Below are 17,312 nucleotides of genomic sequence, written 5' to 3'. Positions count from 1 at the left end.
TCTCTTCTTCACGTTCTCCTTTTTTTTTTTTGTTATTTGGTGGAAAAACGGATAATATCCGAGTAAAAGACCTAAAATGGTGGTGGGGGACTAAGTAAAATAGCTGGATAGGATTTTGTCTAATGCCTTGACGGAGAAAACAAAGTAACTCGACTCTCTTTTTTAACAACTATTTAACAAACGACCGAGTCGTAGTGAGCTCGTGGCCACAACAACACATGTGAGTATTAGAAACAGCACCACTTTTGTCCTTGTTAGTTCCCAAACTTGGAATATTTTTCTCTGAGATCGATCTCTAACCACATATTTTATTACTATTATTATGTATGCTTCACTAGTGATCTGTTTCAGAGAGCATCTTCCTCATGCACACATGATAGTTACAAAACTAGCAAAACTCAGTACCGTGAGAAATCTGGCTTAATGATAAATTATTGAAGTAGTTACATAAGTTAATGTTTTTCCATAATAGAAACTAGCTGAACCATGACAAAATCAGTACAATTCGTTCAAAAATATTCACCTTATGGACAGCGAAATTGATTTCCGACCTCAACCAATAGACAAATCACCAAGAGAGAAAGAAGAAAAGCAAATTTTGAAAAATCAACCCCTCAAGAATAATCGTTTTCAAATCGTTTGACAAAAATGAAAATGATCGTTTCAAATGTGAGAAATACACTGCGAGACTTTAGCCTTATTCTTTTTTTTCATCTTCATTTAGAATAATAAAGATAACAAAATTTAAGATAAAAAAAAAGAGAGAAAATCAATCAAGCTCCATATCATCCGAGTTCCTACGTCCGTGGGATCCATTATGTTCCGATTTGTTGGGAGGAGAGTTTGACTTCCCAATGTACTTGCACGTCCTACAACACATTCAAGATCCTTTCCATCAGTTAACAAAACATGACCTGACTTGATTCCATCATTGGTAAGTGAATATAGCTGTCAAGAGATACATATTATATTTACTTACGCGTTAAGAGCATCGGCTTTTCTCCTGATTTCACCAGATTGCAGCTCCGGATGGTTATGTGATTCTTGTTCCGTGGTTCTCTCGTGGAGCCATCTCTCGACTTTCTTACATTCATCAAGAACCTGAAGACCAAAACATACATAATGGTTATATAGTTAAACCATATAGCAATCTACACGAACTTTATCCGCCTCAAAAGTCATCATTATAGATTGAGAATAATGTTAGTAGTTTCGTATCAAACCGCGTTCTTTCTTGGAGGAGGAAGAGACTCTGCAGCCATCCGATTATCAGCTATAGTTTTCGCAAGGTCTTTTGATGCTTGTACTCGCTCTTCTCCATCTTTAAATCGATTTTCAATAGGATCGATGAGCTGCTCAGAGTTGAAACGTCAATTATCAATTAGAACATGAAAGTCATCCGCAGTATACTAACCTTCATATACAAAAATCTTAAGGATTTAGATACCTTTTTGATGTCATTCAACTTCTCGATGTACGCATTTTCAGATTCATCATCACCATCTTCGTAGAGCCATTCCTCTGTTTCTTGAAGATTTCTGGCGATGCATTCCCGTTCTGACTCAGTTGCAGTGCTTCTATACGTATTTAACATCTGCCAGTATACACAATATTATTCTGCTAAATGATAAAAATCTTGAAGAGCGAGTAGACATATTTTAGCAAAATTGATAGAAGGAACCTTGGGATATTACTAAAGCCAGATTGGTACCTTATCACGCATCTCATAAACAAAGGATTCAAGAGCATTTTTCTTATCCTTTGTCGATTCCATCTTCAGATCTTGCTGTACTAAAGAGTACTCTCTCTGTTTGGCCTCCAATAACTCATCCTTTGTCAATGCACCAGAGACGTTCTCAACAACTGAAATTTTCATTCTTTTGATAGCCTTATGATCATTACCCTACACAATTCAAGAGAAACTTATCTCAGTATTTGTGCAGATTAGCAAGCTTTGGACAAGAGAAACTCCGGATCAACCATTTGACTGTTTAAGAAATGAATCGAGATGCCAATGATTCAAGATCAGCTTCACTATATCGGGCTTTAAGCTTTCTTACAATGAAACTGTATTTCTTTAGACGTTCCTAAATCATACTTACAGTAGAACCTGACGAAGGGTCTGAAGTGCCATCCTTTGTAGCAGGAGACTGATGGTTATTTTCAGATACTGTCTCTTCAGAAGTCGTATTCTCCTTAGGATCCTCTATTAGCTTTTTTCAGAAACAGAAAGTTTAAGACTCAAGCTGGGTTAAAACGTAAACGACTAAATTATCTGGAAAGTATTGGTATCAGATTGTACTCACAGAAGCTGAATCGATGGTGACAATCCCGTGGAGATTTAGCTGAACTCTTACTTTGACACGTGCTGCTTCTCCGTGGGAACTTTGAAAAGGACCAATCTACAAGACATCACACAGCAGAATAAGAGTTCCATAAATTATGTAGAGCCTAATGATGGCATAACCATCCAAAGTGTACTCAGAGGAAGGCCTGAGAGATAGCATACCGTAAAGGTGCCTATCTGACTTGGTGAATCTGGAGATATTTCGTTATGATCTTCGTAAAAGGCTTTCAAATGGAACGTGTTTTCTCTACGTAGAGTAAGAACCTTCACACTTGGAAAGACTTGGCCTTTAGGAAAGAGCATTTCATTCGATGGTGTGTTTATGGGACCTTTATCAGATGAAAAGCCAATTGAGAAAGGGAAAGAATCCTGAACCTGAAAAACGGGGAAGCATAAACAAAAAAACATCAGCCATTCACAGTAAACAAATTCGTAAATGTATACACTCTATCATGCTTTAAAACACACATCATATATGTAACAACTACGATAATCTATTCATCTGCTCCATAATTTTTTTAAACAGAAACAAGAACTAAGAAAGAGTGTTAGCACATAGAGAGAAGAGCGTACCTCATAATCTCTCACTCGAAAAATTGGACTGAGCATTGCACACTGAAGCGCACATCCACGAGCAACGCACTCGCTTGCATTCACAGTCCTGCCAAGCTCCCTCTTAAACAACGAGCTTAGCATCTTAGATATAGCTGGGATTCTGGACCCTGAACCAACTAGCTCCACCGAATGAATCTGATCCAAACTCAGACCAGAGTCAGCCAAAGCCTTTTGACACGGAACAATCAATCTCTCCAACAAGCCAGATGACAACTTCTCAAACTCTTCTCTCTTGATGAAGCTCTTCACATCCTTCTCCTCCATCAGACATTCTATATTCAGAGGAGCCTCAGCATTTGCGCTCAAGACCTTCTTCACTTTCTCACACGACGCCCTTAACCTAACACACGCCTTGGTATTTGTATATACATCAATGCTGTATTTCTCCTTGAACTCAACAGCAAAGTAGTTAAATAAAACCTCATCAAAATCTCTCCCGCCCAAGTTTCTATCCGAACCATGAGAAAGCACTCTCATGCTCCCAGACCCAAACGACGCCACACAAACTTGCGTATCGCAGTGACCGATGTCGACAAACACAATGCAAGTAGGGCTCGAGTTAGCCGCCAAGTCTGTCTTATATATACCATACCCAAGCGCAGTAGCAGTACAATCATGCATCAATCTCAACGGCCTCAAGCCAGCAATCGCCGCCGCATCCAAATAAGCAAGCCTCTGCGAGTTAGTAAAGTAGGAAGGAATCCCAATGACACAGTCCGAAACAGGCGTTTTGAGACTCTTCTCCGCCACCTGCTTCAAATGCGAAAGCAACATGCCTAATATCTGAACCGGACTAAAGCTCTGCACCTCGCCCATGTACCGAAGCTGAATCTGAATCCCACCATCAGCAGAGTCCTCAGAAGTCTCGAAAGGGAACAGCTTCAGATCCTTCTGAACATCAGGCTCTTTAAACTTCCTACCGATCAGCCTCTTCAACTGAGAGATGGTGGATTTGGGATGCATAGTAGCGGAGGCAGCAGCAGCAGCCCCCATGAACCTCTGCTTCTCACCAAAGGAAACCATACCTGGATTCTCTCTGTTGGATTCATCGTTCAACAAAACATCGATCCCACGTTGCTTTGCAACAGCGATAACACAGTTCTCGTTCCCAACGTCGAATCCCACCACACTCATCTTCAACAATCCTCAAAGCACCAAAAAATAAAAAAAATATCAATCTCGCGAAACGCAATCTCTACTCCATGATCTTCCTGTTTCAATCTCTAGTGTGATTACAGGATCGCTAAAACTAGGAGAGGATTTAGAAATGTTGTTATCTTATCGTCCTAGATTTTCTAAGCAATGTTAATAAAGAGATCTTAGATGCGCATTGTGAGATTCATCTAAGCGGAGGAGAAATCGAATCGATGAGGGATGAAGAAGACCTGAGGATGATCGAAACTTCGAAGACGTGATGAAGGAGCTCCGATGACTTCAGACGAGGACAACGTGAGCGAAGAAAGACGATGATGAGGAGAAATTGGAACGAGGCCAAGGGGAAAGGGAGAAGGAAACAAATTTATTTGCATTTGAGTCCTTATAAATTCCTTCAAATTAATTTAATAACCCAAGATATTTTTATGAAATTAATTTCATTTTTTGACATTAATTTTTTTGTCAACATTTTGACATTATTAGAATTTAAGTCAGATGATTTTATATACACCATTCTAAATTAAACAAATCAAATCTGTTACATTAAAAATATTCATTTAAATAATGTATACATTGTTTTTCTAAAATTAAAAAAATTAGTTTTTTTTATGAAAAAATATTGATGAACCTTAATTAAATTACTAAACCAAAATAGTTTTCACTGTTACATAGAATCTAAGATGGTTCAGTTGTGTGGGATGCTAATTTGAAAAATAAACTTTGAAATCTACCATGAACCAAAAACAACTTTGTTATTACAACTTCAAGATTGATTTATTTCCTCTTTATATGAAAGAAACATAACTCATGGTTTTTTTCATATTACATTTCTTGACCAGATTCTGTAGTGGAGATAAACAGAAATTAATTCAAGAAAGAAAAAAAAAGTGAAATACATAGAAGACAATTAAAAAAAAAAATCAAAAATCAAACTTCAAGAGCGAAAATAGGTCTTGGTAGTCCATTTGTTGCACCACCGTGGAACATCTTCTTCAAGGCTCTCATGCTGCTTTGAGAATGCTTTTGAATCCCGCCAAATCTAACGGCGGATTCTATGTTCCGACGTAGCTTAGTCAAACTCTTCCCGATCTTGGCCTTCAACCTTAGCAGCTTCATCCTCAGAAACGACGACGGGTGAGAAGAACGACGAGACACCACGTCGGCCTTTTGAAGCGTTTTGTAAATCAAGAACTTGGCTCGTCGGTGAGACACCTCTTCTGGGTCTTCCTTGTCTATCTTTGAGTAAAGACATGGCTGATTGAAGAGGGTCATTTTCAACGATGATCTTTTGTGGAAGAGAGGAGTTGAAATGAGAAAGTATTTGTAGTCATTGTATTAGACAGTGCTGGTGCACTAACTTGTAACTTGTATACCTGGTTTTTGTTGTTGTGATTCTTGTGAAGTTGTACTTTTCTTGATATAATAAATATAATATAAGTCAAACCATTAGGACACTAAGATATGCTAAGATAGTAGAGGTTGTTATGAATATCCAGCTAACAATGCATAGTTAATGCTATACTCCTTATTTATGTTGCAAACTAAGGTCATATAGTTTATATACACTTGATAAATTATAAGATAACACCTTAGTCTATAACCATTTCAGTTTAGAAGATTGCCGTCCAACTTTTTTTTTATTTTGTTTGTTTTGAAAGTAAGGCAATAAGCTTGCAAAATCAAACTTAAATAATCAGATTCTTCTTCCTGTGTCCCTTGGTTTGAACAACGGGTCTAAGGAGATTTTTATAATCAATTTTCAAAGCTAAAAGCTGTTAAGTGTTAGGGCTAATGTGAGAGTCCATATATGACTCCGGAGATTCATTAAGTTATCGAGTACAATGTATAGATATGGAGACACATGCCACACTGCCTCTACATACACCTCTAAAGACAATTTTATTGTCTTAGACATCAAATATCTCCAACTCTTCTAATCCTGGAGATTAGTTGTGTTCAATTTATATATTCTCTGACATATATTAATACGTAAATTAAAGCAGGCTATGTTTTCTTATCTAACTTTGTGGAGAGCCTCATCGTACATGATATTTTTTTCATTGTACATAAATCTTCACCAACTCGATTGAATTATTCACTAATCTCTAAATTTTAAAATTCCTTCAAAATTTCACTCCCAATAACCCCCTAAGAGAAAGAAAGAAAAAGTTTTATGATGCCATTTAATTATGTTTCTTTACTCTCAAAGCAAACAAAGGAGACAGAAAAGGAAAATAGAAGCATCGCAAAACATTATTCAGAGTCACAAGCTCTTCACACTAGTTATCGGTACTCTTGAGCAAGAGAAACTCTCCTAAAACAAGTTGATAGATACGATGGGTGACTATAAAACACTTTGGGCACAATAATTTAACCGGATCCGTGGCGCAATGGTAGCGCGTCTGACTCCAGATCAGAAGGTTGCGTGTTCGATTCACGTCGGGTTCAAACCCCCGGTTTAGACATTGATCCAAAATTTTTACTTTTGCTAAACTCGTTTTCGTTTCATCAAGGACCGTCACTATCGCTGACTATAGATAAACATAAACGGTCCATATCTGATTCAAGAAAACCATTTTAATTCGTCAAACCCCTTAACCGGTTTAAACCTGATCTCTCTCCACCGTCCAGCGTCGTCGTCTCCATTTCTACTGAATCCTTAGTAATGGCGTCTCTCTTGCGCATCTTAACATCCGAACCTCTCGCTCACAAGGTGAATCAGTTCAGATTAATCTCAACGGCTTCATCACTCCTCACTAGCAACCATCACAAGAAGAGCCGGCACGTCCTCTCCCTCCTCAGAACCGAGAACAATCCAGATCGAATCCTCGAGATCTGTAGATCCGCTTCCCTCACACCCGACCACCACCACCTCCACCGCGTCGCCTTCTCCGTCGCGGTGGCGACACTATCCAGCGCGAAACACTTGGCCGCCGTATCACACCTCCTCGACGGAGTGATCAAGAGCCAACCGCATCCGAAACCCGAGAGCTTCGCCGTCCGCGTGATCATCCTCTACGGGAGAGCGAACATGCTCGAGCGGTCTCTACAAACATTCCACGACCTCGAGAGGTACGAGATCCAGAGAACGGTGAAGTCGTTGAACGCTCTGTTACTCGCTTGCTTGGCGGCGAGGGATTACGAAGAAGCGAGACGAGTCTACTTCGAAACGCGGAAGGAGTACGGCGGCATCGAGCCTGATCTCGAGACGTACAATCGAATCATCAAGGCCTTGTGCGAATCGAACTCGACGGGCTCGTCCTACTCTATTGTCGCGGAGATGGAGAGGAGGCGTGTGAAGCCGAGGGCTTCTACCTTCGGGTTGATGATTGAAGGTTTCTACAAGGAGGAGAAGTACGATGAGGTGAGGAGAGTGGTGAGGTTGATGAGAGAGTTTGGTGTTCACGTGGGTATCGCGACGTACAACGTCATGGTTCGGTGTTTGTGTGAGAGGAAGAGAACTAGAGAAGCTAAGGCGTTGCTTTGTGGAGTTATGTCGACTAGGATGAGACCCAACTCAGTGACGTATTCTCTTTTGATTCATGGGTTTTGCAGCGAGGGGGATTTGGATGAGGCGATGAGTGTGTTTGAGGTTATGGTGAAGAGTGGGTGCAAGCCGGGTTGTGAGTGTTACTTTGATTTGATACGGTGTTTGTGTAAAGGAGGAGACTTTGAGACGGCTTTGGTGCTTTGTAGGGAGAGTATGGAGAATCATTGGGTTCCCAGTTTCAGTGTCATGAGGTGGCTTGTTCATGGACTTGTTGGTAGTAACAAGGTTGATGAAGCTAGAGAGGTGATTGCGCAAGTGAAACACAAGTTTTCAAGAAATGTTCACTTGTGGAATCAAGTTGAAGCTGACTTGTCTCGGTGAACATGCTTATGCTGCGAGAGTTAACTACCTATTTTCTATCTAATTGTCATGTAACATGTTTCGATTCCCCCATGAACAATGGAGTTACACTTGAACCCAATGTATATAATTTTTTAAGGAGAAATCAGATTCAATCTCTTAAACATACTCCAAACCCGCCACCACCCCCCCCCCCCCCCCCCCCCCCCCCCCCCCCCATATAATAGACTCTAAAACATCTATATACCATTTTTTTTTTGATTTGGTTAAAAACCACACAGAAGCTGTTGAACTATGCGACTGGGAAGTTTATAAAGGTATACACAGGACATACCAACAAAGTATTCTGCATCACATCCGCGTTTTCTGTGACCATCCTGTTCACAACCAGATTGCAAATCATTTAGATAGAACGATCAGGATATGGAAACAGGATGCTTCCTTACAACATGAGTTTTAGTTATAATAATGTAATTTGCTTTGTGAGATTTGATTATACACCTTCAAGTGTGATTGCAATATCTGCATGGTCGTCAAGATATACATCACACATGAAAGCATACTATGAGATGTTATTAATATCTCACACTTTCAATGTTGTATTTATCAAACTTACAATGTACTGAATAAATAAATATGAAGTCCCCCTGCGATTAGTGAATTCAAAAACTCTATAATTTCTCTCTCTCAGATTCAACAACATTCAACAGTAAGGGAGGAGGGCGACATCTAGGCCTGGGAATATGAGTTTTTATCCGTGGGGCCCGTTGATCCGCCGCGGAGCGGGTGCGGGTCGAACAATTTGGAAAAATCGATTCGTGGGTGAGGGGCGGGTGCGGGTTGGTGGATTTTGAAACGCGGGTACTCGCCAACCCGCAATTTTTTGTTTTTTAATTTTTTTAAGAAAAATATTGTTTTTTTGTAAAAATGTATATTTTTAAAGAAAATACGAGAATTTTTAAAAATATAATCAAAATATTTAAAATTTTAATTCTAAATATATTATTTATGTTATATTTTACAAAAATTAAATTAAATAAATATTTTCTTAAAATAAAAATATAACCCGCGGGTTACCCGCAAATTAAGCGGGACGGGTGCGAATACAAGTTTATTTATTCGCGGGTTGTGCGGGTCGAATTTTTTGACAAAAAAAAAATTGTAACCCGGTTAGTGGGTCAGGGGGGCGGGGTTTGACCTGCAACCCAGCCCTAGCGACATCAAGAATGAGATACACAACTTGTTACGCTCAATCCTTTGCCTCCTCTACAGAGCAGTCATGCAATGTTAGAGTCTCGAGCTTACTATCTTCTTTGCAAGTAAGTTTCCTTTTTTTTTTGTAACACGCAAGTAAGTTTCCTTGATGAGAAACTTTTGCTAATATGTGACATATATAGTTTCATCTCAACTATTAGACCAAACAAAAAAAAAAAAACTTGATGTGCCAGACAGATGCATAAACACATTTCCAATATTACTATTTGTGGGTTTGTCAAGCACATGCAGTACTAGGCCTATGCAGTAGCAAATGAGGACAAGACATAAAGATATACGACAATAAAACTTAAGGAGCCATACCTTAACAATAAACTAACTTACCAAAATCATATACAAGTCAAAGAAGGAGAAAAAAACTGAAAGAAGGAGAAGAAGAAGGATGATGTCATTCGGCCACATTTTGTTTCTTTCAATATTATTGTTTGAATACGGAAATTCTGGGGACATATTAAGGAGTGGAGATAGATGGGTTTCAGTTAAGGGCGGCACACTCGTGTCTTCTAAGGGAACATTTGAGGCTGGGTTCTTTAGAGCTGCAGGAACGGAGAGCTGGTTTTTAGGGATTTGGTACAAAAATGTAGCGGAAAGAACTTATGTCTGGGTAGGTAATAGAGAAGAAGAACCTTTACACAGTTCTAACGGGACCTTAGAGGTGGTTGATGATCAGTTGGTTATCCGGGACAACTCTAAACCTGTGTGGTTCGCGACTAGAAGAAGAGAGAGTTCTTCTTCTTCAACAACAACGGCAGTTGCTCAACTCCTGGAAAACGGTAATCTCGTTCTCAAAGATGTCAACAACGACAATCCTGAAGATTTCTTTTGGCAGAGTTTCGATGAACCAACCGATACCATACTTCCTGAGATGAAATTAGTATGGAATTACCAAAACTGGTATCTGACTTCGTGGAGAGCATTTGATGATCCACGACCAGGAAATTTTTTCTTCGGATTCATAACTCCGCAGTATCCGGTTCTTGCCATTTGGTATAATGACTTCCTTCTTTACAGGAGCGGTCCTTGGAACGGATACAAGTTCATCGGAGCTCCACCCTTGTTTAGATTAGAATGGAAGAACCAGCATATCTCGTATTTGTTAATTAATACTACTACTACTTCGCCAGACTACACAAGAGTACAATTAGACAATGATGGATCAGTGAGACACTACACCTGGAATCAAAGAGTCAAAAAGTGGGACCAGCAATGGAGCTTATCGCCTGACCAGTGCGAACTTCATAGGACATGTTATGGGAACGCTTATTGTCGCGTTGGTTCATCATCTCCAGCTTGTGAGTGTATCCCAGGTTTTGAGTTCAGTAGCATGAACGTGACAACAAAAGAGTGTGTGCAGAAAAAGAATTGGACCTGCAACGGAGACGACCATTTCTCACTTGTTCGGAAAATGAATATTCCAGACAGCCGTAATGCCAAATCTAACCCGTCCATCACCAAGCCAGAACAATGGCCTTGGGGATTGCACTTGTACTGCTTATTCTATGAGCATAAGCCTAGAAACTGACAACTGGAGCTGTATAACATGGAGCGGAGACTTGCTTGACCTCCGCAGTTATTCCGATGAGGGTCTAGACCTTTATGTGCGAACGGCTGGTAATTCCATTAATAATTAACTTGTCAACTCTTTAGAATCTATTTGCTTTTATAAGTCTCTCTCTCTCTCTTTTTTCTTTATTCCAGGGAAGAAGAAAAGCAAAACAGGATTGATCGTAGGTACTTGTGTTTGTATCTTGGTGGTTTTGGCTCTTTTAGCATTATTTTGCTACTGGAGGAGGAAAAAGACGAGAGAAATAGAAAGAGAAAGAGCCACCACCGCTGCATCATCAATTGGTAAGTAAAGAAAGAGGAGAGGAATTCTTTTTTTTTTTTTCTTTGAGCAAAAGAAAGATCATCTATATATATATACTACTCTGTATGTTTTAATTGCATACGTACGTACATCTTTATAACTGATCTTCTGTAAATTTTTTGTTGAAGAAATAATGATGCCAAGGGAAAGAGAAAACCTAATAGAGGCCGATCAACTATCTGCCCCGATGGATTTTGCCATGATAGTGAATGCCACAGACAACTTCTCTCAAGAGATCGGACATGGTGGGTTTGGGTATGTGTACAAGGTAAAACACTTTTTTTTTTCTTTTTTTTTTAGTCCTCTCTCTCTGCTGCATTGTAGTTGACACACCATGTAATGTAATGTAGGGTTCTTAATTTTAGTGCTTAATTAATTTATGACCAGGGTGTGTTAGCCAGCGGGGAAGAAATCGCTGTCAAGAAACTTTCACAACTCTCGAAACAAGGGTTGGATGAGTTCCGTACCGAGGTGAGGTCTATTTCACGCCTTAGACACCTTAACATCGTCCGCCTGTATGGTTGGAGCGTTTACAAGGAAGAGAAGCTCTTGATATACGAGTATCTAGTGAACGGCAGCTTAGAGCGTCATCTTTTTGGTTAGCTGTTTTAATTTTGATTTGGGAATCATATATATATATATATATATATATATATAAGTCAAAAAATAAGATTGATGATATATAAATATATATTCTGGTCGGTTTTGTAGGTGGTGGTGAGCTAAATTGGGAAACGAGATTTCATATTATCAAGGGTGTAGCTCAAGGCCTAGCATATATCGAAGAAGGGGGATACGATCTGATTCTACACCGGGACTTGAAACCTGATAATATCTTACTTGATAGATATATGACACCGAAGATATCCGATTTCGGCTTGGCCCGAATGTGTGCAAGGAGCGAGAAGGAAGTTTTCACACAGCATACGGCTGGAACTCAGTATGTTATCAAGACTTTATATTTTTCTGAAATAGTATTTTTTTTTTTTTTTTGTTAGATCAATTACCTAAGTTCTTGATTCGTTATTATGCAGTGGCTACGTATCGCCAGAATCCCTGTTACATGGCATATTCTCATCTGCGTCTGACGTCTTCAGCTTTGGCGTTATTGTTCTTGAAATTGTTAACGGGAAAATGAACAGATCATTCTCCTCTTCCATTGGCTATCTTCTCGGCTACGTAAGCTTTTTCTTAGAGTTGATATGTTTTGCTTCTTCGGGAAATAGAAAAAATATGAATGAATGAAACAGAAACAACGATCAATTGTGTTTTCTTTGTTTTTGTTGAAAAGGCGTGGAACAAATATAATGAAGGAAACTGGAGTGAAATCATCGATGAGAAGATCAGACAAGACTGTGTAGAGTCTTGGCAAGTGTTGAGATGCATTGAAGTGGGACTTCTGTGTTCTCAATATTTTGCAAGGGACAGACCGAAAATATCCCTGGTCGTGGCTCAACTCCAACAGGAAACTATTGAGATTCAAAAGCCAAAACGCCCTGCCTTTTACCCAATTGATCATGAAGGCAAAAGTGGTATTCCATCCTCTTCAAACTTTAAGGGAGAATCTTCAACATCTACTTCCTGTACGGTTAACGGCTACACGTTTTCAGAGATCGATGCTCGGTGATTTCTTAATTACTTACTATGCGGCTGATAAGTAGCTGGAACTTGGTGTATATCATTTTATCTGTATTTTTCCATTTTGTTTCTTTTCCACAAGTTTTTAATTTGGTTTAAAAACATCTTACTGAAAAAAAAATCGTTAAATAACTATAAGCTTAACATCTCAAGAGCATCCCCGTTAGTGAAACTTAGGAGGAGGGCTCAATAATCATTTATTATTATTATTTTATTTTATTTCGTTTGATTTTAAAAAAAAATAAAAAAATAAAAAAAATAACCGAAACAGTGATGAAACGGGTTCACAATAAGACACTTCTGTGAAACAGGTTCATAGTTCAAAAATATTATAATTTTTTTTTTTTGGAAAACGTGAGAGACTGAGAGTGAACCCCCAATGAAAATGCTCTAACATCGTCTATTTCTCGTCAGCGTTGTCCATTTCTTTATTGTTTTGTCAATGTCATCTTAAATTTGAACACATATACATAACTAAACAACAATTAAGCATATACCCATAACAACAAATTAGCTACAGTATGCTATATATTTTCTAGAGTTTTATGAATATTTTTTATAATATCTCTTTTTTTGTAACTGAATAATATTACATTTCTTATTCCTAAGCAATATGAACCGTTTGATTTTCTTCTTGTTTTTTTTACCTTTTTATATCTTCTTTTGTCTTATACTTTCTTTTTTTCTTCTTCTCCTTCTCCCAATTTATTTGATATGTATATTATGAATCATATATAACTCAACCAAAATATTTTATTGGTAATAATATACATATTTTATACATATATCATTACTTAAATTTTTTAAAAGGATTTTTAAGCACTATCAGATGAAGCTTGTACTATACTATATATCTAAAGGATATTAAAATAATATAGTACGCCTGATTATATATAAAAGAGAACAGAGTTTCTTCTCCTTAAGGCACCTCATCAAGAAGTATTATAAGACCTAGATTTTTTAACCGTGCTACCCGCGGATAAGATATTATATGTATTTCTCAATTCTAAAAATATAATGTATAATAATATATTATATTATTTAAAAAATATAAAATAAGACTACATAACATAAATATATTTTTAAAACTTTCTTTGCGGAAATCATTATGTTGTTTGATTGTTGTACTTGATTCACATATTTGCATATATAATTGTGATAGATGAATAAAAATATATTTTTATTATCAGTAAATAATATATACTTATTATATAATATAAGAAAAATGAAATTATTTACTTTTTAAACAAACTTGTCTCATGTTGGGACTCGGTTATGAACATATCATATTCGAAGGATACATTTTTACAGTTATCAATCTTCTTAACAGTCGAGAAACAAATCTGAATTTCAAAACAATATCTCATACGATCTCTTTGTGAAATAACTGATCTGAAAAAATTGAATTTAGGCATAAAAAATGATTAAAAATGGATGTGCAGATGTGTTATCTAAGTTAGCTTTACAAAGTATTATTCATAGTTCATATATTATTTATATCCATCCTATTTTTTTTATCCATTCTTTCTTAAACATCTTGAAATAACTGATGCTAATTAATAATAAACTTTTGGCTGGCAAAAAAAATCAAATTTGTCTAATTATCGCTTAATTTGTCTAACTGATATATGTATTTCTCAATTCTAAAAAAATAATATATAATATTGTATTATATTATTTAAAGAATATAAAATAAGACTACATGACATAAATATATTTTTTAATTTTTTTTGTGTGGAAATCATTAAGTTGTTTGATTGTTGTACTTGATTCACATATTTGTATAGATATTTATGATAGATAAATAACTATATTTTTATTATCAGTAAATAGTATATATTTATTATATAATATAAGAAAAATGAAATTATTTTCTTTTTAAACAAACTTGTCTCATGTTGGGGACTCGATTATAGACATATCATATTCGAATGAGACATTTTTATAGTTATCAATCTTTTTAACTGTCAAGAAACAAATCTGAATATCAAAACAATATTTCATACGATCTCTTTGTGGAATAACTGATCTGAAGAAATTGAATTTAGGCATAAAAAATAACTGGAAACGGATGTGCAGATGTGTTATTTAAGTCAGCTTTACTAAGTACTATTCACAGTTCATAAATCATTTATGTTCATCCTATTTTTTTGTCCATAATTTCTTAAACATTTTGAAATAACTGATGCTAATTAATAATAAACTTTTAGCTGGAAAAAAAAATCAAATTTGTCTAATTATCACTTAAATATTTTATTAATATTGTCTAAGAAGCTTTTAAGTAATATCATAGTTTAATTTTTATTAGTTTATTTTTTTTAATTTTTAGAGTTTTTTTGCATTTAAGTTTTTTTCCATATTAAACTTTTATTTCTTTCACAGAATTGATATATATATATATATATATATATGTCATAAAATTACCATCAAATCAGTTTTACTTATTTATTATTTTGTTTTTAATGAAAATACACTTTTAAAATAATTTAATTTAAAATTAAATTATATATTAATTTGTTGTATTCTAACAATTTGATTGATTTAATTAATTTGCTTTGGTGGATAACTTAAAAAGTTTTCATATGAATCTGGAAAAGCAAGCTTATGTTGTTATATTATGTTTATTTGTGTATATAGAATCTATATATAATGCTAGTGTAATAAAGAATGAACATTATTTTTTTTGTAACTTCAAAAAGATACATTATTACAATTTGAAATTAATCAAAATTGAATAAAATGGTAATTAAATATTTGTAAATCTAATTGTTTTTTTTATCTTGTTTAGTTGGATTCTCATGAAAAGAAATCTATAGGTTAAACAAATATTTCAAAATTTGTTGTGTTATTGTTTTAAATTACAAAATTTATTGAATTGATATATTTAATTATTGCACCCTTAAATAATATTTTATTAAGACATTAGAGAACTATGTTTTGAGTTGTTTTGTTAAAATTGTACAAAAATCTATGCTTTTTCATATTTGTCACGAAAATTATATGTTAAACTTATTTTTACAAAATTCTTAACTTTGCCACGAAAACAAAAATCTATGCTTTTTCATATTTGTCAATGTTCTCACACTTTCAAAAAATATATTAGCTTAGTCAATTACTTATTTTTTTTTACAAAACAAAGTATCGGAGTCTTGAAAGTTGAATTCATATTATTGTAATTGTACTTAAGAGTTTGTGATTACTTACTTAGTGATTCTTGTATATGTGTCCAAGAAAGTTTCGATGGCTTAGTGGTAACTGCCATATATTTATGTCATACTAACCCGGGTTCGATCATTTCCTTCGCATTGTTTTTTCATTTTTTATGAAAAAATCAATGAGATGACGTGGCAAGTTTGACCTCTCTGATTGGTTGATTTTCCTATCCTACATGGACATCCTCTCCATGGCTTATATTTACTTTTTAGTATTGTATATATTGATTCTTAACTTTGTCTCGAAAACAAAAATCTATGATTTTTCATATTTGTCAATGTTCTCATACTTTGAAAGAATATATTTGCTTAGTCTATTACTTATTTTTTTCACAAAAGAAAGTATCAGTGTCTTGAAAGTTGAATTCATATTATTGTAATTGTACATAAGAGTTTATGATTACATACTTAGTGATTCTTGTATATATGTCCAAGAAAGTTTCAATGGCTTAGTGGTAACTGCCATATATTTATGTCACACTGACCCGGGTTCGATCATTTCCTTCGCATTGTTTTTTCATTTTTTTACGAAAAAATCAATGAGATGACGTGGTAACTTCGAGCTCTCTGATTGGTTGATTTTCCTATCCTACGTGGACATCCTCTCCTTGGCTTATATTTGTCTTTTAGTATTGTATTGATTGACACATAAATATAGTTTTAAAAAATATTTAATCGTCCTAAAATTTTCATTTTCCTAACATTTTAACCAAATCAATTAACAAATCTATATCATGATCCATAAATATTTTCAAATCAATATTTCATTTTTAGTCAAACAAAACTTCCCACATCAATCTTTTATTAATTTATAATAATTTAGTGAACTACATAATGTAATCTAAAAACTTAAATTTTAAAAACAAAATTAATAGCAACAAGTTCATAAGAACAAAATTGAGAAAAATCCTTTTATGCTATTGCTTTTCACGTTTCATCAAACTCATGCCAATGGAAATATATATAATCTCATGAATTATTTTTTCTCTTTTTGACCATCAAATTTAATTTTATAAAAAAATGATGGAATATCGTAACAAAAATTAATATATAATCAAGATCTAGATTTAGAGAGAATCATGTAAACAAACACTAAAAAGAAAAAAATAATTAAAATACATAGTGTAACTTGAGTTTGTTGAAAAGTTTAGTCAATAAATAATAATTTAGTGAAACTTACATAATAAAATGGAAAAACATAAAATTTGAAAAAGAAATAGAGAAAAATCATAAGAACAAAAAAGATAAAATCCATTTATAATATTATTTCACATGTTATCATACTCAAACTACAAACGAAATCTCACATGTATGTTTTCCTCCTTTGTGGTTACAAGCTCAAGTTTAGAGAAA

The 17,312-nt window shown here is 35.2% G+C and overlaps 5 protein-coding genes and 1 non-coding gene across 7 annotated transcripts; 4 read left to right on the top strand and 2 right to left on the bottom strand.

The window, feature by feature from the left end:
* Positions 1–584: 584 nt before the first annotated feature.
* LOC103871917 (heat shock 70 kDa protein 16) lies at positions 585–4,501 on the bottom strand. 2 transcript variants are annotated; one of them, XM_009150247.3, is made up of 10 exons: positions 4,348–4,501; positions 2,921–4,096; positions 2,510–2,722; positions 2,307–2,402; positions 2,103–2,213; positions 1,712–1,903; positions 1,448–1,594; positions 1,224–1,352; positions 980–1,101; positions 585–869 (listed from the first exon to the last, which is right to left on the bottom strand). In XM_009150247.3, the coding sequence occupies exons 1-10, from the start codon at positions 4,489–4,491 to the stop codon at positions 770–772; spliced, it is 2,430 nt and encodes an 809-aa protein (XP_009148495.2). In that variant the 5' UTR covers positions 4,492–4,501; the 3' UTR covers positions 585–769. The 2 variants fall into 2 exon arrangements, with proteins under 2 accessions (XP_009148495.2, XP_009148496.1); XM_009150248.3 differs by having other exon boundaries at positions 2,921–4,107; positions 4,348–4,472.
* Positions 4,502–4,845: 344 nt separating this feature from the next.
* Positions 4,846–5,444, bottom strand: LOC103871916. The gene has a single exon (XM_009150245.2). It carries the CDS (start codon positions 5,387–5,389, stop codon positions 5,045–5,047), a length of 345 nt encoding a protein of 114 aa, XP_009148493.1. The 5' UTR covers positions 5,390–5,444; the 3' UTR covers positions 4,846–5,044.
* A 1,049-nt stretch (positions 5,445–6,493) lies between these two features.
* Positions 6,494–6,565, top strand: TRNAW-CCA. Its single transcript has one exon. It is a non-coding gene; the product is annotated as a tRNA-Trp (tRNA).
* Positions 6,566–6,729: 164 nt separating this feature from the next.
* Positions 6,730–8,135, top strand: LOC103871915 (pentatricopeptide repeat-containing protein At1g11630, mitochondrial). Its single transcript, XM_009150244.3, has one exon. The coding sequence runs from the start codon at positions 6,783–6,785 to the stop codon at positions 7,986–7,988; it is 1,206 nt and encodes a 401-aa protein (XP_009148492.1). The 5' UTR covers positions 6,730–6,782; the 3' UTR covers positions 7,989–8,135.
* Positions 7,928–13,040, top strand: LOC103871914 (G-type lectin S-receptor-like serine/threonine-protein kinase SRK). Its single transcript, XM_009150243.3, has 8 exons — positions 7,928–8,092; positions 10,777–10,853; positions 10,941–11,090; positions 11,238–11,377; positions 11,497–11,707; positions 11,821–12,049; positions 12,144–12,288; positions 12,401–13,040. Exons 1-8 carry the CDS (start codon positions 8,067–8,069, stop codon positions 12,734–12,736), a joined length of 1,314 nt encoding a protein of 437 aa, XP_009148491.2. The 5' UTR covers positions 7,928–8,066; the 3' UTR covers positions 12,737–13,040.
* LOC117126051 (receptor-like serine/threonine-protein kinase SD1-8) lies at positions 8,209–10,767 on the top strand. The gene is made up of 2 exons (XM_033273388.1): positions 8,209–10,516; positions 10,550–10,767. The coding sequence occupies exons 1-2, from the start codon at positions 9,625–9,627 to the stop codon at positions 10,762–10,764; spliced, it is 1,107 nt and encodes a 368-aa protein (XP_033129279.1). The 5' UTR covers positions 8,209–9,624; the 3' UTR covers positions 10,765–10,767.
* Positions 13,041–17,312: the final 4,272 nt, after the last annotated feature.

Source organism: Brassica rapa, chromosome A06 (genome assembly GCF_000309985.2).
Source record: "Brassica rapa cultivar Chiifu-401-42 chromosome A06, CAAS_Brap_v3.01, whole genome shotgun sequence".
NCBI classification, from domain to species: domain Eukaryota; kingdom Viridiplantae; phylum Streptophyta; class Magnoliopsida; order Brassicales; family Brassicaceae; genus Brassica; species Brassica rapa.
Note: the sequence above shows the minus strand (reverse complement) of the source record. Positions and strands in the feature narration are given on the sequence as shown.